The 23,897-nt window shown below is 38.7% G+C and overlaps 2 protein-coding genes across 3 annotated transcripts; one reads left to right on the forward strand and one right to left on the reverse strand.

Annotated features, from left to right (window-relative positions):
• Positions 1-262: 262 nt before the first annotated feature.
• LOC131326429 (uncharacterized) lies at positions 263-3,510 on the reverse strand. Of its 2 annotated transcripts, none has more exons than XR_009199998.1 (4): positions 2,055-3,510; positions 1,684-1,908; positions 727-1,146; positions 263-644 (listed from the first exon to the last, which is right to left on the reverse strand). XR_009199998.1 is itself a non-coding variant. In XM_058359214.1 (4 exons), the coding sequence occupies exons 1-3, from the start codon at positions 3,165-3,167 to the stop codon at positions 915-917; spliced, it is 531 nt and encodes a 176-aa protein (XP_058215197.1). In that variant the 5' UTR covers positions 3,168-3,510; the 3' UTR covers positions 263-644; positions 727-914. The 2 variants fall into 2 exon arrangements, 1 of the variants encoding a protein (XP_058215197.1); XM_058359214.1 differs by having other exon boundaries at positions 3,094-3,510.
• A 5,466-nt stretch (positions 3,511-8,976) lies between these two features.
• On the forward strand, positions 8,977-10,568 carry LOC131326431 (subtilisin inhibitor CLSI-I-like). Its single transcript, XM_058359217.1, has 2 exons — positions 8,977-9,130; positions 10,216-10,568. The coding sequence occupies exons 1-2, from the start codon at positions 9,058-9,060 to the stop codon at positions 10,419-10,421; spliced, it is 279 nt and encodes a 92-aa protein (XP_058215200.1). The 5' UTR covers positions 8,977-9,057; the 3' UTR covers positions 10,422-10,568.
• The last annotated feature ends 13,329 nt before the right edge of the window (positions 10,569-23,897 follow it).

The following is a 23,897-nucleotide window of genomic DNA, read 5'->3' on the forward strand; positions in this document are numbered from 1 at the left end:
ATGATGGCCATGTGCCTCATCACCATTGTCTTATGTTTTTTTGTTATCCTACTGAAATGAATGTAATGCAAGTTCAAGAATGTAATGCAATCTAAACCTAAGTGAAATGAATCAGCTTTTGTGGCTTTGGAAACCGTGTTTATGCCACTTTTGTGTCTTTGAAAACTTATTTACATGCCATTACAATAGACAAAAGGCAGTTCAATAATACACCTAATTGCCAAACCATATGACAGTTAATGAATAAGACAATTCATTGAAGAAGAAGACAGTTGCATTGACTATAATATTCAAGTAACCAAAAATTGGTACCTGCCAAAATCAATGCAATACAACCGTTCAACATCAGTCAATACATAAACCAAACACCAACTTGCCAACCAATTATTCAATATTCAGTTAACACAAAAACCTACTTGGCAACCAACCATTCAATATCCAGTCAACACAAAAGCCTACTTGTCAACCAACCATTCAATATCCAAACATTACAAAAACCTACTTGGCGAACAAAATAAACCAATTGTGCACAATGACAGAAGTCTATCATGTCTAATGCCAAGGAATCAAAATGAGAAACAAGTTCTAACTTAATATTGAGCTGGTGCTGGTGGTTGTGAAGCTTAAGCAGGTACTGCTTTGTGCTGAAACACAAGAAAATGGAGATAAGTGACATGTGATGCATACAAAAGGAAAACTTAGAAATAAATAAGTGGTTCATCTTACATTGAGAGAAGTGCTTCTAAAACCCGTACCCCTTCCAAAACCCCTGCCCCTTCCAACACTCCTTCCCCTTCCCCTTCCACAATCACCCTTTCCACCGCCACCCCTTCCCTGCTAGTAAATGCTTGGCCTACTTCAGTTGGTGCAACAAGAAGTCCCCTTCCTCTGCTACTAGATGCTTGGCTTCCTCCTTACCTTAGCCTTCCTCTTGGCTTTCCAGTTGGCCTACTAAATACTAACCCTCCACTAGGCCTCCTCCTAATTTCAGGATTGACTTCATTTTTGCATCTCTTGATATTATGGCCCCATTGACCACATTTGCCACACCGCAATGAAGTATTATGTCTCTTCAACTTATCTGCAGCATGATTCTCCAACTCTTTTCTTTCCTTTCTTCTAGATTTCTTTGGTTTGCCAGCGGACCTGCTATAGTTGGGAGGGAAAATTAGGACACATCCACTTGAAGGTTGCATGGTCCATCCATTGATGGGGTAAATGATACCCTTGTAGATGCTGGCATTTGTCTCCTTCCCATAGGAAGGGTGGCAGTAATCTAGTACGTTTTCATGATTGAAAGTAATGGCAACAATAGCGTGAACACATGGGATCCCTTTCAAATCCCATCTTCTACAGCTACATGTATGGTCCACCAAATTTAGGCTATACTGCTCTGGTGGAAGGCAATGTATTTGGAAATGTCCCTCACCACACCATATTGGGTTACAACTACCAACTATTCTCTTATACTTCTCTATTTTTTTTATGACATTGGGGCTTATGCTGTGTTCCCACTTGGTTATTTTGTCTCTCCTTTTGGCCAATCTTTTCATTAAGTAGCACCTGATCCCTTCCAACATAGTTATAATTGGTTTATCTCTAGCCTTCCTTATGCCTTTGTTGAAACTCTCACATAGGTTGTTAACAAGAATATCACAATTATTAAAAGTGGAGAAGTGAGACCTGGACCATTGCGTGGCTGGTTTTTTTGCTAGCCAGTTGTATGCCTCCACATCAATACTCCTCATTATTTCCATTGCTTTATGAAAATCCAGAACTGTTGTAGCTCTAGCTGCTGTCCATAATTGTTTCTTCAACTCCATCCCCTTGTGCAAATCACTGAAAGATGTATACAAGTGCCTAGTGTTGAATCTCATCTCTGCATTTGGCACCACTTCTCTTGTAATGCTAGAACCAGGCCCAAAGTGAAGCATTACAAGATGAAATTAATTATACAATGGCATTATTAAATAAACAAGGGAAGTAGTTAAACAAGATGGAATTCAATAAACAAAGGAAGCTTTACAGATGAAATAAATCCAATGGTTCTATACCTTTTGTTTGTCTGTCATGAATGTCCATGCACTTGTGTTCTGAATTTATAGGTCTTCAACCACCAACTCCAAAAACCAAGTCCATGTGTCCTTGGTTTCACTCTCAGCAACAACATATGCAAATGGGAATGACTGATTATTAGCATCAATACCCACAACAACTAACAACTGACCTCCATGTGCTCCTTTCAAGTGATATGCATCCATACATATCAGCCTTCTGCAACCAGCTAGCATTCCTGGCTTTAATGCCCCCAAACATACATAAAGTCTCTCAAATATTGGCTGACCATTTGGAGTTGGAGAAGGTAATGTTTTCATGATGATTGCGGTGTTAAGGTTTGTTCTCCTTATCTCTTCACAATAATTCTTTATCAGTTGGACCCCCCTTATTAGTTGTACACCTCTTATCAGTTTAAGTTGGACCCCCTTATCAGTTGGAGTTGGACCCCCCCTCATCAGTTTGACTTTCCATTATTTGAATGAGATTAATTGGTTCTACATACATGTCCACTATCCTGCTTGGGGAAAGTTGCTCAATCATCTCTATTACATCACTGTCAGTCAATAACATTCTCAATCCATTGTTAATGTTTTTCCCAGTCATCACATAGTAATAATTGATCATACCCGTGTACCCCAGTTTCTCGTCAATATCACCAACTACTATTAAAGACATTTTTTGTGGGTCACATTCATCACAATATGCAACAGAGCCACCTTCGTACCTGATTCTGGGCCTATAAAAAAACTTTCCCCCATGATGAATCTATATAGTGAAATCGCCTCTTGCATATGATTGAACAATGTTTATGGGACCACAATCAGAAAGAAGCACTACAACTGACAAAAAAGCCAGAGCTTTTCCAAAAAAAAAGAAAAAAGAAGGCAACCGACACATGCAATAAACCCAATCGAGAACCCAATAAAGAATATCTGTTCAAAAAAATAATTTTTCTTTACTGAAAAAGACCACTTGTATCGATTTCTTCCTAAAATTTATGCCGTTTATTCTACAGATAACCAAAGAATCACTCACCTAGGGTTTTTTCTCTGTTCCTTGGCATGCTTCTTGATCGTCTGGGAAATCGACCACGATTCCCCTGTCGTCATCTCACTCTTACTCAACCACAATTCCCCCTTCGTCGTCTCAGCTTTTTGGGTTAGGAGAAATTAGGTCATGTGAAGTGGGGGGTAGAGTGAGAAAGACTGAAAAAGAAAGAAGAGTGGGAAATCGTTTAGGGTTAGGGGAGGGAGGGGAATGGGCAAATATGCCCTTGGGGAGGCTCATGTGATGGACATATGGCCCTTTTCCGTCCAAATTACTGACAGGAGCCAACGGAAGGATGACATTGAAATCCATTTGCAAATCGAAGGTTTAGTTGGGTGAAAATGAAACTGGAAGGACTAAGTCCAACTTTTCGGATAAGTCAAAGGGATATAAAAACAAATCACTCCAAAAAAAGATGTAAACTTAAAAGGGGGAAACCGTGAGAAATAATTTTAAAATACAAGTAAAGTAAAGAGAAAATATAAAGGAGGAAAACGTAATTAGAACCACCACAGCCCGGAGTGTAAACGAGCCGAACCGAACCAAGCTTCGGAGTGCTCAAGCTTGGCTCGTTTACTAAACGAGCCAAAAACTCAAGCTCAGGCTCGGCTCGAGCCTTAACGAGCTGAGCTTAGTCATTTACTAAACGAGCCTCTTTAATCGAGTCGAGCCTCCCTTAACGAGCCGAGTTTTTGTTCCGCTCGGTTCGTTTACTAAACGAGCTAAAAACTAGAGCTCGAGCTCAGCTCGTTTACTAAACGAACCGAGCCGAGCCGAGCCAAGCCTTAACAAACCGTACCAAGCCGAGCACGTGAGCTACTCGATTCGTTTAATTTACAGCCCTAACCACAGCATACCAAAAGTCTCTCTCTTTTATAATGGTGGGATAGGATAGGATAGAATAATACATGTGAAGACTAGTAGGTTGGCAGTGGCCGGCCATTGCTTCAATGTTTATTAGTAGTATTTCTTTTCGCAGTTTATGCTACAAATTTAGTGGGAGGCAAGAGACTTTTTCTGAGAAGCAGTGAGCCTATTTCATCCTTACAAATTATGGCAGAGGAAAACAGAGAAACCAAGATTCCCGAAGGGCAAAACGGTCATCGATCGGCAGCCATCCCCCAAAGTAAGATGCTCCTTCTCTCTTGTGTGATTTGGTCGAAGTCCATTCCTAGAAGACCAGATTGTCTAATATTTAAGATCCACAACATGCCTAGGGAGTAGGCTAGTTGAGGAAAGAAGAAAAATAAAAAATGGAAATTGAAGATTTTGATTTCAATATAATTACATCTTCTGATGATCCATGTCAAATGATCTCTAGTTCAAAAGAAAATGGGGAGAGAATAATCGAGTACTAGTTTATTACGACTTTGGGAACGTACCTCTGTCACAAAAATACATGTCATATACTCTTGACTTCGAAATGTGACAAATTAATTAGCTTTCACTTTTCAATATACCATTGACCTGAACTTGTGTTCGATTTGGTGTTCCGAAATTGATGTACGTTAATAAATAAAGAGAAGCAAAAAGTACGTTTTCCAATCTAGCTTGGCAAACAAGAGCAGTAGCCTTTTTGCAAAGTTGTGTTCGATTTGATGTTCCGAAATTGTTGCTAAAATTCGTTTTCGATCCTTCCTTTGTTTTTCCTTTAGAGCAAATGCATTGAAACCTTTTGATACATATTATTGAGGACGATTCAAGATCACTCAAAAGTACATTTTTGATCAGGAATGAATCAGAAAACGAAATGGCCGGAGGTGGTAGGTTTGACGGTAGAACAAGCAGAGAGGATAATAAAGGAAGAGAAGCCTGGAGTTCAAATACAAGTTATTCCACCAGAACATTTCTTTACCTGCGATTACAAAGTGCAACGGGTCCGACTATACGTTGATTCCTCGGGAAAAGTTCATAGGCCTCCTATAATTGGCTGACGATTTCGACTTCCTGTGACTAATTTCGAACCCATTCGATGAAAACATGTAAGACTTCGATTGCTATTTGAGGATTGCTTGCACCTTGTTTCGTTAAATCGACTGGATATCTTAATGAATTTGAATAAAGCATGAATGGTTTTTGTGTTTCTGTACCTTTGGGATAGAATTTTCGATTTGTTTAGAGGGGGAAACCAAGAGGGTTAAGGAAATATCATCATTCTCAACGGATGCGACCTAAACTCATCACCTTTTCACCGGCCAAGAAGGTACGGAGGTATGCTATTTTCTTCCAATCTTTGGATTGAAAAAAGGGCGAAGGAAAAAATTGAAACTCAAACGCTCCAATATTACGGGGTTGTTTGTTTGACGGGACTGATAGTGAAGGGGTTTATAATCTTGTGAGATATGTTATGCCATTGCCCATCGAGTTATAGAGTGATTTGATTAATAATACCACTCCCCTCATAGTGTTGTACGTAGACGGCACGCTTTATGAGATTAAAATTACTAGACGGTGGGGGCACACGCATGGGTGAACATATGGGGTTTGAGACTATAGCGTGGGAAGTTGAACTAAAGTGATTATGCTACGTACTTTGCCCTAGTAGTTGATTCATATAGCAAAAAGTAATTGTAAAAATTCCTTTTCGATTTGGATAATATTGGAAATTACTCTTGTGACAAAGCTTCACAATTTTGTTCACACCACAAACCGTTCTCTTTTTCAATATTAGAATACATATCCGCGATATATGTTTAATCTACCCTGCTAAATTTCAACATATAGTCCACAAAGGGGCCTCATGAGTGTTGTGATTGCTTGAACACTAAATTGTTCTTTTTCTCATAACAATTTCCCCGCAAAAAGAAAAGCTTTGTACAACATTTACTTTTGCTTCAATTTTCACTATCTGGCATCTCCAGTATCGAGAAGAGAAATAGGTGAAGTAGAAATAGAACCAAAACTTGCATCAACATCTCCTCTCCTGAATGAACTATACGACCCCTTCTCGAAAGACGACGAAAACAAAAACGAATTCCCATAACCGTCAAACCCTTCGCCACCCCTGCCACGACCCCCACCCCCGCCGCCATTCCCTTCCAACAGCGGTCTCAAGTCATCCGGTAACGGGACCTCGTCTTCCAAATACCTCACCACTTGCCTCATACTAGGCCTTACCATAGGCACATCATTTGAACACATTAACCCCAACTTCAAAACCATCACTACCTCAAAATCAACAAACTCACCTTCCAATTTTGGGTCTACCACCCTAACCACACTCCCTTGTATTAGACATGGAGTGTAAAGTTTGGGAGGTACTTTAAAAATTTTCCTCTTTTTAAAGTGATAATATTTGCAATATTGTTTTGGTGGTGATCGTGCTTTTGAAGTGCTAAGGGTGAATGTTTCTGAAATATTCTCAATCGAAAACAATTTAGAAAATCTTTAATGTTTTATATTTCAAAAAACATTCTTCGATATTAGATATAGTGTTTGCGAAGTGATGGCGATAGATTTCAATATTATGAACTTTTGAAACTATTTTGTGGTGTCGTTGGTCGTAAAATAACAATGGCGGTTGAATGCTGGTGAGGTGGTTGTCGTGATAGTGCATGAAATGATGGGAGGAGGTGGTGATGGTGCATGAAAAGGTGACTATGGTCGAGGTAGTGGCGATAGTATTGGTGGGGTGAAAAGGTTATAAAAAGGTGGTGGTTTGGTAGTCATAGTGGTCAAGTGATATTTGTTGTGATATGGACATTGGAATTTGGCTTTGCAAATGTATAAGCTAGCATTGTCTAGTGCGTATGTCTCAGGCAAATTCCGATGATTAAATAGATTTTGTTTGGTTTGATAAAGTCTGGAATGCCTTCCGAATTCTCTCAAACTCTATAAGAAATGAACAAATACCAAAGAACTGGGAATGCGAGTATTGAATGGGATATAGAATGAGGGGAAGGGGCGCGAAAATGTGTTTTAGCCTTAGTGGCTCCGACGATCTTAGAATTGGTTTACTTTTGAATAACTTTTCGTAAATAAAAGTATATTACTTTTATGGTTCAATCCCACCATACTTTAGTACTTGGAATACCCACTTTATCGATATAAAATAGGTTTCGATCAGCTTTAACGTTAGTTTGATTCAAGGATTTTTCCAAAACAATTTATTCTTCAACATGTTGAGGGTAAAGTTGTCCTATATTTTAATATATACATAATTTTGGAGCCAAACTAAAATTGTTAGAAATTAAAGTAGGCTAGACAAGCTTCCAATGGTTCAAACCACATGCAAAACGGAGTTCGGGAGTGTCCATGGCAAAATCGCAAAGTTCGGTAGGTTATAAAGTTTCAAGAATGCGCCCAGGGCGCGATGTATTGCGCCTGAGGCGCACTGATTTGCGTCTGAGACGCACTAACACTCAATAATTGGTAAAATTTTGCGGGTTCGCTCCAGACACCCTTGAGCTCCAATTTTTGAAAGGTTTGAACCGTTAAAAAGTTTGTTGAGTGTACTTTCTAACCCAAGTAGATTGGATTTAAAAGAATGTTAACATAAAAAGATGTGACCAATTTACTGTCAGTGAGTTCAAATATAAATCATTTTGGTAAAACGCTCGCATCTCCTTCAATTTAAATCGGATAAAGACCTACATTATATCGATAAAGAGGATTTTTATAGTTCTAAAAGTCAGTTGATTCCAACCATAAAAATAATAATGTCCAGTTTATGAAAAAGGGGTAGCAATTAGACCGCTATAAAAATTATTTTAGCGCTACTCTCTCTCCACTACCAACACTTTCACCGTAATACTACCTCTACACCGGCGACCATCAATTCACCATCTAGTTGAGCATCACTTCTCCACCACTACCACCAAACTTTTCCTCTGCTACCACCGTTTGAACCTCACCTCAAACCTGGCACTTTCACCTTCATTCAACAACTACGTACATACAACCAACACCACCACTACAGTGCCACGACTATCACACCTCAACATGCAACTCCACCACCACAACTAAATATTCACCACTACAATCATTTTAGCACTACATAACCGCAAATGTATGAGAGTACAGCTTAGCAAGAGTGAATGTTTTAGACATTGAGTGTAAAGTTTGGGAGATATTTTGAGTGTAAAGAGGATTATTGAACTTAAAAATATGAATTTTAATCACATTTGAGTCGTCGTTGGTTCTCTTATTTCCTGCCCAATCCCTCCTCTACTCGATAACCTCCTTATTTTCTTATGCTCATCGTACGCGCAACCAAAGTGCCATCATGGAAATTTCAAAAGTCATCGCCTACATCACATACGAAATACTCTCTCATAAGCTCCAAGGCCAGTCAGTGCCAACTGAAATAAATCTCAAAAAACCAATGAATAATAAAGTGGCATTTGTATAGTAGATTCCATAAGACTCACAGAAGTTATCGATCTGTGGAAGTTATGCAAATAAGAACTTTAAGAGTTGAAATTTGATTTTTTTTCAAAGAGAAAATAGTTGAAGCTGAGAAAGAAAATTTAAGAGCCAAAGTAAGAAAGATCTAAACTTAAAAGGGGCAAACCGCCAAAAATAATTTGAAAAAAACAAGTAAAGTAAAGAGAAAATATAAAGGAGGAAAACGTAATTAGAACCACCATAGCATACCAAAAGTCTCTCTTTTGAGAAATTTTTCGGTGCCGGTAGGTATATCCCAGGTGGTAACCGCTCGGCACCACATGGTATCCACCCAGCACTGAAAAATTTTCCCTCTCTTTTCTAATGGTAGGATAGGTTAGAATACATGTGAAGACTAGTGGGTTGGATATCTTCCATTTGACCCAAAAATAATAATAATAATAATAATAAGACTAGTTGGTTGGTAGTGGCCGGCCATTGCTTTGATAACCATTGGAAGTTTTTGATACTTGTAGTAGTATTTCTTTTCGCAGTTTATGCACAAATTTACTGGGAGGCAAGAGACTTTTTCTGAGAAGCAGTGAGCCTATTTCATCCTTACAAATTATGGCAGAGGAAAACAACGAAACCAAGATTCCCCAAGGGCAAAACGGTCATGAATCAGCAGTCATCCCCCCAAGTAAGTTGCTCCTTCTCTTCTTTAATTTGGTCCAAGTCCATTCCAAGTGGCCTGGCCAGATCATGTAATTCTTAAGATCCACATGATACCTAAGGAAAGCTAGTTGAGAAAAGAAGAAACTAAAAGGGTATTGAAATTTTGATTTCAATTTAATTCCATCTTATGATGATCCATATCAAATGATTGTTGGGATTAAACGCGGAAGCATCCAAGAATCGAGATTCGAAACGCAACCTCAATCGTAACCAATGGAAGGACGATGAAAAATAAAATAGAGAGAGACATGCAAGATTTACGTGGTTCGGCAAAAACACGCCTACTCCACGGAGAGGATCCCGTTCTTTCACTATGAGAGAATTAGTACAAGAGAACACCCGAGTTTGAAAACCCAAACCCAACCCCTTATACACCCATTCTCATACCAAGTAGAAGACTTGATTTTTACAATTGCACACACTGTTTTTACCCCTCATACTCTCTACCGAAAAAGAACTTCCCTCGTCCCATTATATAAACATCTACTAACCCATGTATTAATACCATAATACATGTTCCCATGAGAATATGGAAGGACACACGGCAAATTAAAAAGGAACCAGCTAGCACGTAGGGAAGAACAGAAATTGTGAACCAAGTGCAAGGCTTTGGGAATTTTCATTTATTGGGAATTTGAACAAACCCAACAATGATCTAGATCAAAAGGAACTGAGAAGAGAATAATCAAGTTGTTTATTACGACTTTGGGATCCTCTGTCACAAAAATACATGTCACATGTTTTTACTTCGAAATTTGACAGATGAATTGGTTTTCACTTTTCAATTTAAAATAGGCTTGAACTTGGTTGGGGAAGGACGTGACAAGGGGAAAGAAAATATATTTAGTTTTAGCTTTTTAGTTTAAATGAGGCTTGATCTTAGAAAATATAGAGAAACAAAAGTTTTTCTAATCTTGCTTGGCAAACTGTTTCTAAAATTCGCTATTCAAACCTTTTCGTTGTTTTTCCTTTAGAGCAAATGCATTGAAACCTTTTGCTACATATTATGAGGACGATTCAAGATCACTCAAAAGTACATTTTTTGATCAGGAATGAGTCAGAAAACGAAATGGCCGGAGGTGGTAGGTTTGACGTCGGTAGAAGAAGCAGAGAGGATAATAAAGGAGGAGAAGCCTGGAGTTCAAATACAAGTTATTCCACCAGAATATGGCGTTACCAGCGATTACAAAGTGCAACGGGTCCGACTATACGTTGATTCCTCGGGAAAAGTTCGTTGGCCTCCTATAATTGGCTGACGATTTCGACTTCCTGTGACTAATTTCGAGTCCATTCGATGAAAACATGTAAGACTTCGATCTCTATTTGAGGCTTGCTTGCACCTTGTTTCGTTACATCGACTGGGTATCTTAATGAATTTGAATAAAGCATGAATGGTTTTTGTGGGGGCGTGATTTCTTCGTGCTCCTTCTGGTGTGGCCGCCTCCGAATGTGGGACCGTGAATGTTAACGCCGGTCTTGATGTACCTGCAGAACCGGAGGGGGCTGTTCCTCCGGGAAGAAGCTCCGATGAATAAGTCAGTAGGTGGAAAGAGGGAGAAGTTTAGTAAGAACAATATGTTGAAAGAGAGAAGTGCTGTTCAAGCCCAAATTAGGGATCCCCGCTCTCAGTGGTAATGCTTCTCTATTTATAGGCAAAGAGATGGAGTGCTGAGCAAGTTGGTCATACTTTCCACGTGTCACGTTCTGCTCGGTTGGCACCTTCTAGCAGGGCCATTTAATGAACACCACTTCCCTAGTCTTTCAGAGCCACATGAGTTGATGTCAGAAAGGTCACATATCGTTCAGAGATGTCACTTCGAATGTCAGAGAAGACAGCTTACTTATCAGTAGATATTTATGGAAGGTTCCACAATCGTCTAAGCTCGGCGGGACCCACTTCCGCCATACGAATTATCCCGAGCGTAGGATATCCCGACCGAAGAAAACCCTAGCCGAACAAACGGAAGTTCGTATCTGTGCGCTTGATGAGACCCCGAGCGAACTCATATGTCGTACGTTCGGATACAGCTTATAATCGTTCGGTGAAGTACTTGTGGTTCCGTCTATCCTTCGGATAAATATTGGCAAGTTTGGCCGAAGCCCAAACTTATTTAAAGATGAACTGAGGTAGCTTAGATGACAGATCAAACAGTGTGTGAACCCTCACTCCCCCTTTCTGGACCTTGTGACCCCTTCGGATATTTCGGCCCACTACAGTTTTTGTGTTTCTGTAACTTTGGGATAGAAATTTCGACCTGTTTTGAGGGGGAAACCAAGATGGTTAAGGAAATTTCATCAGTCTCAACGGATGCGACCTAAACTCATCACCTTTTCACCGGCCAAGAAGGTAAGGAAGTGTTCTATTTTCTTCCAATCTTTGGATTGAAAAAAGGGCAAAGGAAAAAATTGAAACTCAAACGCGCCAATATTACGGGGCTGTTTGTTTGACGGGACTGATAGCGAAGGGGTTTATAATTTTGTGAGATATGTTATGCCATTGCCCATCGAGTTATAGAGTGATTTGATTAATAATACCACACCCCTCATGGAGTTGTCGACGGCGCGCTTTGTGGGATTAAAATTACTAGACAGTGGGGGCTCACGCAAGGGTGATTATATGGGGTTTGAGAGTGCGAGCGTGGGTAGTTGAACTAAAGTGATTCTGCTAGTAGTTGATTCATATAGCAAAATGTAATTGTAAAATTTCGTTTTTGATTAGGATAATATTGGAAATTACTTTTGTGATAGAGCTTTCACAATTTTTTCACACCAAAAACCCGTCTCTTTTTCAATATTAGAATGCATATCGGTGATAGATGTCTAATCTAGACTGCGAAATTCAACCATATAGTCCACTTCAATGTTCATATCTGTGCCAACAAAGGGGACTCATGAGTCTAGTGATTGCTATTCAAAGAAAAACAACGAAGAAAACAGTTTTCCTGAGTAATTGCTTGAAAACTATCTGTTCTTTTTCTCAGAACAATTTCCCCGCAAGAAGAAAATTAAAGCTTGTACAACATGTACTTTTGCTTCAATTTTCACTATCTGGCATCTCCAGTATCGAGAAGAGAAATAGGTGAAGTAGAAATAGAACCAAAACTTGCATCAACATCTCCTCTCCTGAATGAACTATCACTTTTAACCAAAACTTGCATCAACATTTCATCTCCTGACGACGAAAACAAAAACGAATTCTCATAACCGTCAAACCCTTCGCCATCCCTGCCACGACCCCCACCCCTGCCGCCATTCCCTTCCAACAGCGGTCTCAAGTCATCCGGTAACGGGACCTCGCCTTCTAAATACCTCACCACTTGCCTCATACTAGGCCTTACCATAGGCACATCATTTGAACACATTAACCCCAACTTCAAAACCATCACTACCTCAAAATCATCAAACTCACCTTCCAATTTCGGGTCTACCACCCAACCACACTCCCTTGTATTAGACATGGAGTGTAAAGTTTGGGAGATACTTTGAAAATTTTCCTCTTTTTAAAGTGATAATATTTGCAATATTGTTTCGGTGGTGATCGTGGTTTTGAAGTGTTGGGGGTGAATGTTTCTGAAATATTCTCAATCGAAAATAATTTAGAAAATCGTTAATGTTTTATATTTCAAAAAACATTCTTCGATATTGGACATTGTGTTTGCGCAGTGATGGCGATTGATTTCAATATTATGAACTTTTGAAACTATTTTGTGGCGTCGTTGGTGGTAAAATAAAAATGGTGGTTGAATGCTGGTGAGGTGGTTGTCGTGATAGTGCGTGAAATGATGTGAGGAGGTGGTGATGGTGCATGAAAAGGTGACTATAGTCGAGGTAGTGGTGATTGTATTGGTGGGGTGAAAAGGTTATAAAAAGGTGGTGGTTTGGTAGTCGTAGTGGTCAAGTGATATTTTTTGTGATATGGACATTGGAATTTGGCTACGTAAATGTATAAGCTAGCATTGTCTTGGGCTTATGTCTCAGGCAAATTCCGAAGATTAAACAGATTTTGTGTGCTTTGATAAAGTCTGAAATGGCTTTTGAATTCTCTCAAACTCTATAAGAAATGAAAAAATACCAAAGAACTAAGAATACGAGTATTGAATGGGATATAGAATGAGGGGAAGGGGCGCGAAAATGTGTTTTAGCCTTAGTGGCTCCGACGATCTTAGAATTGGTTTACTTTTGAATAACTCTTTGTAAATAAAAGTATACTACTTTTATGGTTCAATCCCACCATACTTTAGTACTTGGAATACCCGCTTTATCGATATAAAATAGGTTTCGATAAGCTTTAGCATTAGTTTGATTCAAAGATTTTTCCAAACCAATTTATTCTTCAACATGTTGAGGGTAAAGTTGTCCTACATTATAATGTATAAATAATTTTGGAGCCAAACTAAATTTGTTAGAAATTAAAATAGGCTAGACAAGCTTTCCTACGGTTCAAACCACATGCAAAACGGAGTTCGGGAGTGTCCATGGCAAAATCGCAAAGTTTGGTAGGTTATAAAGTTTCAAGAATGCGCCCAGGGCGTGATGCATTACGCCTGAGGCGCACTGATTTGCGTCTGAGGCGCACTAACACTCAACAATTGGTCAAATTTTGCGGGTTTGCTCCAGACACCCCCGAGCTCTTATTTTCAAAAGGTATGAACCGTTAAAAAGTTTGTTGATGATATTTTCTAACCCAAGTAGTTTGGATATAAAGGTATTTGTACAAAAAAAGATATGACCAATTTACTCTCTGTGAGTTGAATTATAAATCATATAGGTAAAACTCTCACATCTCCTTCATTTTAAATCGGATAAAGACCTATAATATATCAATAAAGAGGATTTTTAAAGTTCTAAAAGTCGGTTCATTCCAACCATAAAAATTATAATGAATAGTTATGAAAAGGGGGTAGCTATTTGACCGCTAGAAATATTATTTGAGCACTACTATCTCTCCACTACCAACACTGTTACCCTAACACTACCTCTACACCACCATCAATTCACCATCTAAGTAGAGCATCACTTCTTCACCACTACCACCACACTTTTCCTCTGCTACCACCGTTGGCACTACACCTCAACCCTGGCATCTCTGCCTTCATTCAAAAACTACGTACGTACGACCAACACCACCACTACAGTGCCACAACTATCACACCTCAACATGCAACTCCACCACCACTACTACATATCCACCACTACCATCATTTTAGCACCAGATAACCACATAAGTATGAGATCGAGTACAACATAGCTAGCAAGAGTGAATGGTTTAGACATTGAGTGTAAAGTTTGGGCGATATTTTGAAAAATTTCCTCGTTTTAAAGTGTAATATTCTCAATATTATTTTGGTGGTGATCGTGGTTTTGAAGTGTAGGGGTTGAATGTTTCTGAAATATTCTCAATCCAAAACAATTTAGAAAATCGTTAATGTTTTATTTTCCAAAAAACACTCTTCGATATTGGAGATTGTGTTGGCTACGTGATGGAGATAGATTTCAATATTATGAACTTTTGAAAATATTTTGTGGCGTCGGTGGTGGTGAAATAACAATGGTGGTGGAATGCTGGCGAGGTGGTTGTCGTGATAGTGCGTGAAATGATGGGAGGAGGTGGTGATGGTGCAATGATAAGGTGACTATGGTCGAGGTAGTGGCGATAGTATTGGTGGGGTGTAAAGATTATAAAAAGGTGGTGGTTTGGTAGTCATAGTGGTCAAGTGATATTTTTTGTGATATGGACATTGGAATTTGGCTTCGTAAATGTATAAGCTAGCATTGTCTTGGGCATATGTCTCAGGCAAATTCCGATGATTAAACAGATTTTGTGTGCTTTGATAAAGTCTGGAATGCCTTTTGAATTCTCTCAAACTCTATAAGAAATGAACAAATACCATAGAACTGGGAATGCGAGTACTGAATGGAATATAGAATGAGGGGAAGGGAGGCGAAAATGTGTTTTAGCCTTAGTGGCTCCGACGATCTTAGAATTGGTTTACTTTTGAATAACTTTTCGTAAATCAAATATATTACTTTTATGGTTCAATCCCACCATACTTAAGTACTTTGAATACCCGCTTTATCGATATAAAATAGGTTTCGATCAGGTTTAACATTAGTTGGATACATGGATTTTTCCAAACCAATTTATTCTTCAACATGTTGAGGATAAAGTTGTCCTATATTTTAATGTACAAATATTTTTGGAGCCAAACTAAATTTGTTAGAAATTAAAGTAGGCTAGACAATCTTTCCGACGGTTCAAACCACATGCAAAATGGAGTTTGGGAGTGTCCATGGCAGAATCGCAAAGTTTGGTAGGTTATAAAGTTTCAAGAATGCGGCCAGGGCGCGATGCATTGCGCCTGAGGCGCACTGATTTGCGTCTGAGGTGCACTAACACTCAGCAAAGGGTAAAATTTTGTGGGTTCTCTCCAGACACTCTTGAGCTCCGATTTTCAAAAGGTTTGAACCGTTAAAAAGTTTGTTGAGTGTACTTTCTAACCCAAGTAGTTTGGATTTAAGAGTTTGTTAACATAAAAAGTTATGACAAATTTACTGTCAGTAAGTTGAAATATAAATCATTTTGGTAAAATACTCGCATCTTTTTCATTTTAAATCGGATAAAGACTTATAATATATCGATAAAGAGGATTTTTAAAGTTCTAAAAGTCAGTTGATTCCAACCATAAAAATAATAACGTTCAGTTTATGAAAGTGGGTTGAAATTAGACCGCTACAAAAATTATCTTAGTAGTACTACTATCTCTCCACTACCAACACTTTCACCGTAACACTTCCTCTACCCCGGCCACCATCTAGTCGAGCGTCACTTCTCCACCACTGCCACCATACTTTTCCTCTGCTACCACCGTTGGCACCACACCTCAACCCTGGCACCTCCGCCTTCATTCAACAACTACGTACATACAACCAACACCACCACTACGGTGCCACGACTATCACACCTCAACATGCAACTCCACCACCACTACTAAATATTCAACACTACCACCATTTTAGCACTGCATAACCGCAAATGTATGGAGTACAGCATAGAAAGAGTGAATGTTTTAGACATTGACTGTAAAGTTTGGGAGATATTTTGAAAATTTTCCTCTTTTTAAAGTGATAATATTCGCAATATTTTTATGGTGGTGATCGTGGTTTTGAAGCGCTGGGGCTGAATGTTTCTAAAATATTCTCAATCCAAAACAATTTAGAAAATCATTAATATTTTATAGGTGAAATTACACGGACACCCCCTCATCTATCTGGTTTGAACACGGACACCCCCTAACCTTTAAAAACACCCATACACATCCCCTCATCTACTGAAAAGGAAAAAAAAACCTCACCGTCGTTAACGGAATGAACAAAATGTCAAATATACCCTTGGTGAAATTACATGGACACCCCCTCATCTTTCTGGTTTGGACACGGACACCCCCTAACCTTTAAAAACGCCCATACACACCCTCTCATCTACTGAAAAGGTAAAAAAACCTCAATGCCGTTAACGGAATGAACAAAATGTCAAATATACCATTTGTTATGAAATGGAGCAACAAGCATACGCCACACTTCACTCGATCAAAAATTTCTATCCACTCTACTCGATCATGGCGCCTATGTCTCTCTTCCTCTCCCTCTTCAACTTGCATTGTAAATCGTGGCTAACCCTAGATCGTGAAGAAAACCTAAGTTTCGAAGAACATCGGATCGTGTAAATTGTAGAAAAGCTATAGATCATAGACAACCCTAGATCGTGGCAAACCCTACTTTGGAAGGTATGTTTTATATGTAAAAAAATCCTAGATTTTCTTATTAAATGGCACAAATGTAGATGTATATGTCCATATTATATGATATATGAATACATTAGGGTTTTTATTTGCGAATAGTAGGGTTTTTTTGAAAGGTGTTGTACAGTGGTGATTTCGATAACCTTTAAAAATTGGGGCTTTTGTTGTTTTGCATTTGCTTGTCATCCATTTTGTAGTTGAAATCCTCAAGGGGTTTTTTTCTCCACAACGGCAGTAGCAATCAACCCAGTTTTGGGTTTGGTTAGAGTTGTAGCTCTAACTGCAGCTATTAGATCTGTTGTTGGTGTGGCTATGGTGGCTACTATAGCTATTGTTATCACTTGCCACCTTCCATGGCTGTCATAGGGGAGAGAGAGAGAGAGAGGGAGGGGGGGGGGGGGGGGGAATCTCTGATATAGAGTGAGAGAGGGAATCTCTAATATAAAGTGACAAGGAGGAATGAGGTATGAAAGGCAACTAGGTAATGTTGACGTTAAAGGGCATTTTTGTCTAAAATTTGGCAAAAGTGTTGACATGTGCCTTGCAACAAACGGTACTCAAACGGAAGGGTGCTCTTTGGGTAACGGTAGAAGATGAAGGGGTGTGTGTGGGCGTTTTTAAAGATTAGGGGGTGTCCTTGTCTAAACCGAATAGATGAGAGGGTGTTCGTGTAATTTCACCTATTTTTTATTCCAAAAAACACTTTTCAATATTGGAGATCGTGTTTGCGAAGTGATGGCGCGCGATAGATTTCAATATTTTGAACATTTGAAACTATTTTGTAGCGTCGGTGGTGGTGAAATAACAATGGTGGTGGAATGATGGCGAGGTGGTTGTCGTGATAGTGCGTGAAATGAAGGGAGGAGGTGATGATGGTGCGATGACAAGGTGACTATGGTCGAGGTAGTGGCGATAGTATTGGTGGTGTGAAAAGGTTATAAAAAAGTGGTGGTTTGGTAGTCATAGTGGTCAAGTGATATTTTTTGTGATTTGGACATTGGAATTTGGCTTCATAAATGTATAAGCATTGTCTTGGGCGTATGTCTCAGACAAATTCCGATGATTAAACAAATTTTGTTTGGTTTGATAAATTCTTGAATGCCTTATGAATTCTCTCAAAGTCTATAAGAAATGAACCAATACCATACTGGGAATGCAAGTATTGAATGGAATATAGAATGAGGGGAAGGGGTACGAAAATGTGCTTTTGCCTTAGTGGCTCCGACGATCTTAGAATTTGTTTGCTTTTGAATAAGTTTTCGTTAATCAAAGTATATTATTTTTATGGTTCAATCCCTCAATTTTTCGAAACTTTCAATTTGATATCAGTATTAACCTCCATAGACTTGTTCTTAACTGAACTGGCTTAATTACTTCGTCTTAGTAGACCAAAAGAGGATTATTGAACTTAAAAATATGAATTTTAATCACATTTGAGTCGTCGTTCGCACTCTCATTTCTTGCCCAATCCCTCCTCTACTCGATAACCTCCTTATTTTCTTCTGCTCATCGTACGCGGAACCAAAGTGCCATCATGGAAATTTCAAAAGTCATCGCCTACATCACATACGAAACACTCTCTAATAAGCTCCAAGGCAAGTGCCAATTAAAATAAATCTCAAAAAGCCAATGAGTAATAAAGTGGTATTTGTATAGTAGATTCCATAAGACTCATAGAAGTTATCGATCTGTGGAAGTTATGCAAATAAGAACTTTAAGAGTTGAAATTTGATTTTTTTTCATAGAGAAAATAGTTGAAGTTGAGAAAGAAAATTTAAGAGCCAAAGTAAGAAAGATCTAAACTTAAAAAGGGCAAACCGCCAGAAATAATTTGAAAAAAACAAGTAAAGTAAAGGGAAAATATAAAGGAGGAAAACGTAATTAGAACCACCATAACATACCAAAAGTCTCTCTTTTGAGAAATTTTTCGGTGCCGGGTGGGTATATACCACGTGGTACCCGCTCGGAACCACATCGTACCCACCCTGCAGCACTGAAAATTTTTCCCTCTCTTTTATAATGGTAGGATAGGTTAGAATACATGTGAAGACTAGTGGGTTGGATATCTTCCGTTTGACCAAAAGAAAAAATAATAATAATAATAGTACGACTAGTAGGTTGGCAGTGGCCGGCCATTGCTTTGATAACCATTGGAAGTTTTTTATATTTGTAGTAGTATTTCTTTTCGCAGTTTATGCTACAAATTTACTAGGAGGCAAGAGACTTTTTCTGAGAAGCAGTGAGCCTATTTCATCCTTACAAATTATGGCAGAGGAAAACAACGAAACCAAGATTCCCCAAGGACAAAACGGTCATGAATCTGCTGTCATCCCCCCAAGTAAGTTGCTCCTTCTCTTCTTTAATTTGGTCCAAGTCCATTCCAAGTGGCCTGGCCAGATCATGTAATTCTTAAGATCCACTTGATAGCTAAGGAAAGCTAGTTGAGAAAAGAAGAAACTAAAAGGGTATTGAAATTTTGATTTCAATTTAATTCCATCTTATGATGATCCATATCAAATGATTGTTGGGATTAATTAAACGTGGATGCACCCAAGAATCGAGATTCGAAACGCAACCACAATTGTAACCAATGGAAGGACGATGAAAAATAAAATAGAGAGAGACACGAAAGAATTACGTGGTTCGGCAAAAACACGCCTGCTCCACGGAGAGGATCCCGTTCTTTCACTATGAGAGAATTAGTATAAGAGAACACCCGAATTTGAAAACCCAAACCTAACCCCTTATACACCCACTCTCACCATGAACGTACTCTCACACCAAGTACAAGACTTGACTTTTACACTTGCACACACACTGTTTTTACCCCTCTTACTCTCTACTGAAAAAGAACTTCCCTCTTCCCATTATATAAACATCTATATACCCATGTATTAATACCATAATACATGTTCCCATGAGAATATGGAAGGAGACACTTAGGGAAGAACAGAAATTGTGAACCATGTGCAAGGCTTTGGGAATTTGAACCAACCCAACAATGATCTAGATCAAAAGGAACTGAGAAGAGAATAATCAAGTTGTTTATTACGACTTTGGGATCCTCTGTCACAAAAATACATGTCACATGTTTTTACTTCGAAATTTGACAGATTAATTGGTTTTCACTTTTCAATTTAAAATAGGCTTGAACTTGGTTGGGGAAGGACATGACAAGAGGAAAGAAAATATATTTAGTTTTTACTTTTTTTGGTTTAAAAGATCCTTGATCTTAGAAAATATAGAGAAACAAAAGTTTTTCTAAAATTCGCTATTCAAACCTTTTCGTTCTTTTCGTTGTTTTTGCTTTACAGCATACCAAAAGTCTCTCTCTTTTATAATGGTAGGATAGGATGGGATAGAATAATACATGTGAAGACTAGTAGGTTGGCAGTGGCCGGCCATTGCTTCAAGTTTTATTCGTCGTATTTCTTTTCGCTGTTTATGCTACAAATTTAGTGGGAGGCAAGAAACTTTTTCTGAGAAGTAGTGAGCCTATTTCATCCTTACAAATTATGGCAGAGGAAAACAGAGAAACCAAGATTCCTCAAGGGCAAGATGGTCATCGATCAGCAGCCATCCCCCAAAGTAAGATGCTCCTTCTCTCTTCTGTGATTTGGTCGAAGTCCATTCCTAGAGGACCAGATTGTCTAATTCTTAAGATCCACAAGATGCCTAGGGAGTAGGCTAGTTGAGGAAAGAAGAAAAATAAAAAATGGAAATTTAAGATCTTGATTTCAATATAATTACATCTTCTGATGATCCATGTCAAATGATCTAGTTCAAAAGAAAATGGGGAGAAAATAATCAAGTACTAGTTCATATACCATTGACCTGACAAATTAATTAGCTTTCACTTTTCAATATACCTTGACCTGAACTTGTGTTCGATTTGGTGTTCCGAAATTGATGTACGTTAAAAAATAAAGAGAAGCAAAAAGTACGTTTTCCAATCTAGCTTGGCAAACAAGAGCAGTAGCCTTTTTGCAAAGTTGTGTTCGATTTGATGTTCCGAAATTGTTGCTAAAATTCGTTTTCGATCCTTCCTTTGTTTTTCCTTTAGAGCAAATGCATTGAAACCTTTTGATACATATTATTGAGGACGATTCAAGATCACTCAAAAGTACATTTTTGATCAGGAATGAATCAGAAAACGAAATGGCCGGAGGTGGTAGGTTTGACGGTAGAACAAGCAGAGAGGATAATAAAGGAAGAGAAGCCTGGAGTTCAAATACAAGTTGTTCCACCAGAACATTGCGTTACCTGCGATTACAAAGTGCAACGGGTCCGACTATATGTTGATTCCTCGGGAAAAGTTCATAGGCCTCCTATAATTGGCTGACGATTTCGACTTCCTGTGACTAATTTCGAACCCATTTGATGAAAACATGTAAGACTTCAATTCGATCGCTATTTGAGGCTTGCTTGCACCTTGTTTCGTTAAATCGACTGGATATCTTAATGAATTTGAATAAAGCATGAATGGTTTTTGTGTTTCTGTACCTTTGGGATAGAATTTTCGATCTGTTTTTCGGGGGAAACCAAGAGGGTTAAGGAAATTTCGTCATTCTCAACGGATGCGCGCGACCTAAACTCATCACCTTTTCACCGGCCAAGGAGGTACGGAAGTGTGCTATTTTCTTCCAATCTTTGGATTGAAAAAAGGGCAAAGAAAAAATTGAAACTCAAACGTTCCAATATTACGGGGTTGTTTGTTTGATGGGATTGATAGCGAAGGGGTTTATAATCTTGTGAGATATGTTATGCCATTGCCCATCGAGTTATAGAGTGATTTGATTAATAATACCACTTCCCTCATAGTGTTGAAGACGGCACGCTTTATGAAATTAAAATTACTAGACGGTAGGGCCACACGCATGGGTGAACATATGGGGTTTGAGAGTACGAGCGTGGGAAGTTGAACTAAAGTGATTATGCTACGCACTTTGCCCTAGTAGTTGATTCATATAGCAAAAAGTAATTGTAAAATTTCGTTTTCGATTAGGATAATATTGGAAATTACTTTGGTGACAAAGCTTCACAATTTTGTTCACACCACAAACCATTCTCTTTTTCAATATTAGAATACGTATCGGCGATATATGTTTAATCTACACTGCTAAATTTCAACATATAGTCCACAAAGGGGCCTCATGAGTCTTGTGATTGCTATTGAAAAAAACAACAAAGAAAACAGTTTTCCTGAGTAATTGCTTGAACACTAAATTGTTCTTTTTCTCAGAACAATTTCCCCGCAAAAACAAAAGCTTCAATTTTCACTATCTGGCTTCTCCAGTATCGAGAAGAGAAATAGGTGAAGTAGAAATAGAACCAAAACTTGCATCAACATCTCCTCTCCTGAATGAACTACACGACCCCTTCTCGAAAGACGATGAAAACAAAAACGAATTCTCATAACCGTCAAACCCTTCGCCACCCCTGCCACGACCCCCACCCCCACCCCCGCCGCCATTCCCTTCCAACAGCAGTCTCAAGTCATCCAGTAACGGGACCTCGCCTTCCAAATACCTCACCACTTGCCTCATACTAGGCCTTACCATAGGCACATCATTTGAACACATTAACCCCAACTTCAAAACCATCACTACCTCAAAATCATCAAACTCATCTTCCAATTTCGGGTCTACCACGTACCCTAACCACACTCCCTTGTATTAGACATGGAGTGTAAAGTTTGGGAGATACTTTGAAAATTTTCCTCTTTTTAAAGTGATAATATTTGCAATATTGTTTCGGTGGTGATCGTGGTTTTGAAGTGTTGGGGGTGAATGTTTCTGAAATATTCTCAATCGAAAATAATTTAGAAAATCGTTAATGTAATTTATATTTCAAAAAACATTCTTCGATATTGGAGATAGTGTTTGCGAAGTGATGGCAATAGATTTCAATATTATGAACTTTTGAAACTATTTTGTGGCGTCGTTGGTGGTGAAATAACAATGGTGGTTGAATGCCGATGAGGTGGTTGTCGTGATAGTGCGTGAAATGATGGGAGGAGGTGGTGATGGTGATGGTGCATGATAAGGTGACTATGGTCGAGGTAGTGGCGATAGTATTGGTGGGGTGAAAAGGTTATAAAAAGGTGGTGGTTTGGTAGTCATAGTGGTCAAGTGTTATTTTTTTTTATATGGACATTGGAATTTGGCTTCGTAAATGTATAAGCTAGCATTGTCTTGGGCGTATGTCTCAGGCAAATTCCGATGATTAAACAGATTTTGTGTGCTTTGATAAAGTCTGGAATGCCTTTTGAATTCTCTCAAACTCTATAAGAAATGAACAAATACCAAAGAACTGGGAATGCGAGTACTGAATGGGATATAGAATGAGGGGAAGGGGAGCGAAAATGTGTTTTAGCCTTAGTGGCTTCGACGATCTTAGAATTGGTTTACTTTTGAATAACTTTTCGTAAATCAAAGTATAATACTTTTATGGTGCAATCCCACCATACTTTAGTACTTGGAATACCCGCTTTATCGATATAAAATAGGTTTCGATCAGCTTTAACGTTAGTTTGATTCAATGATTTTTCCAAACCAATTTATTCTTCAACATGTTGAGGGTAAAGTTGTCCTACATTTTAATGTATAAATAATTTTGGAGCCAAACTTAATCTGTTAGAAATTAAAGTAGGCTAGCCAAGCTTTCCAACTGTTCAAACCACATGCAAAACGGAGTTCGGAAGTGTCCATGGCAAAATTGCGAAGTTTGGTAAGTTATAAAGTTTCAAGAATGCGCCCATAGCGCGACGCATTGCGCCTGAGGCGCACTGATTTGCGTCTGAGACGCACTAACACTCAGCAATTGGTAAAATTTTATGGGTTCGCTCCAGACACCCTCGAGCTCCGATTTTCGAAAGGTTTGAACCGTTAAAAAGTTTGTTGAGTGTACTTTCTAACCCAAGTAGATTGGATT

Source organism: Rhododendron vialii, chromosome 5a, assembly GCF_030253575.1.
Source record: "Rhododendron vialii isolate Sample 1 chromosome 5a, ASM3025357v1".
Classification (NCBI taxonomy): Eukaryota; Viridiplantae; Streptophyta; class Magnoliopsida; order Ericales; family Ericaceae; genus Rhododendron; species Rhododendron vialii.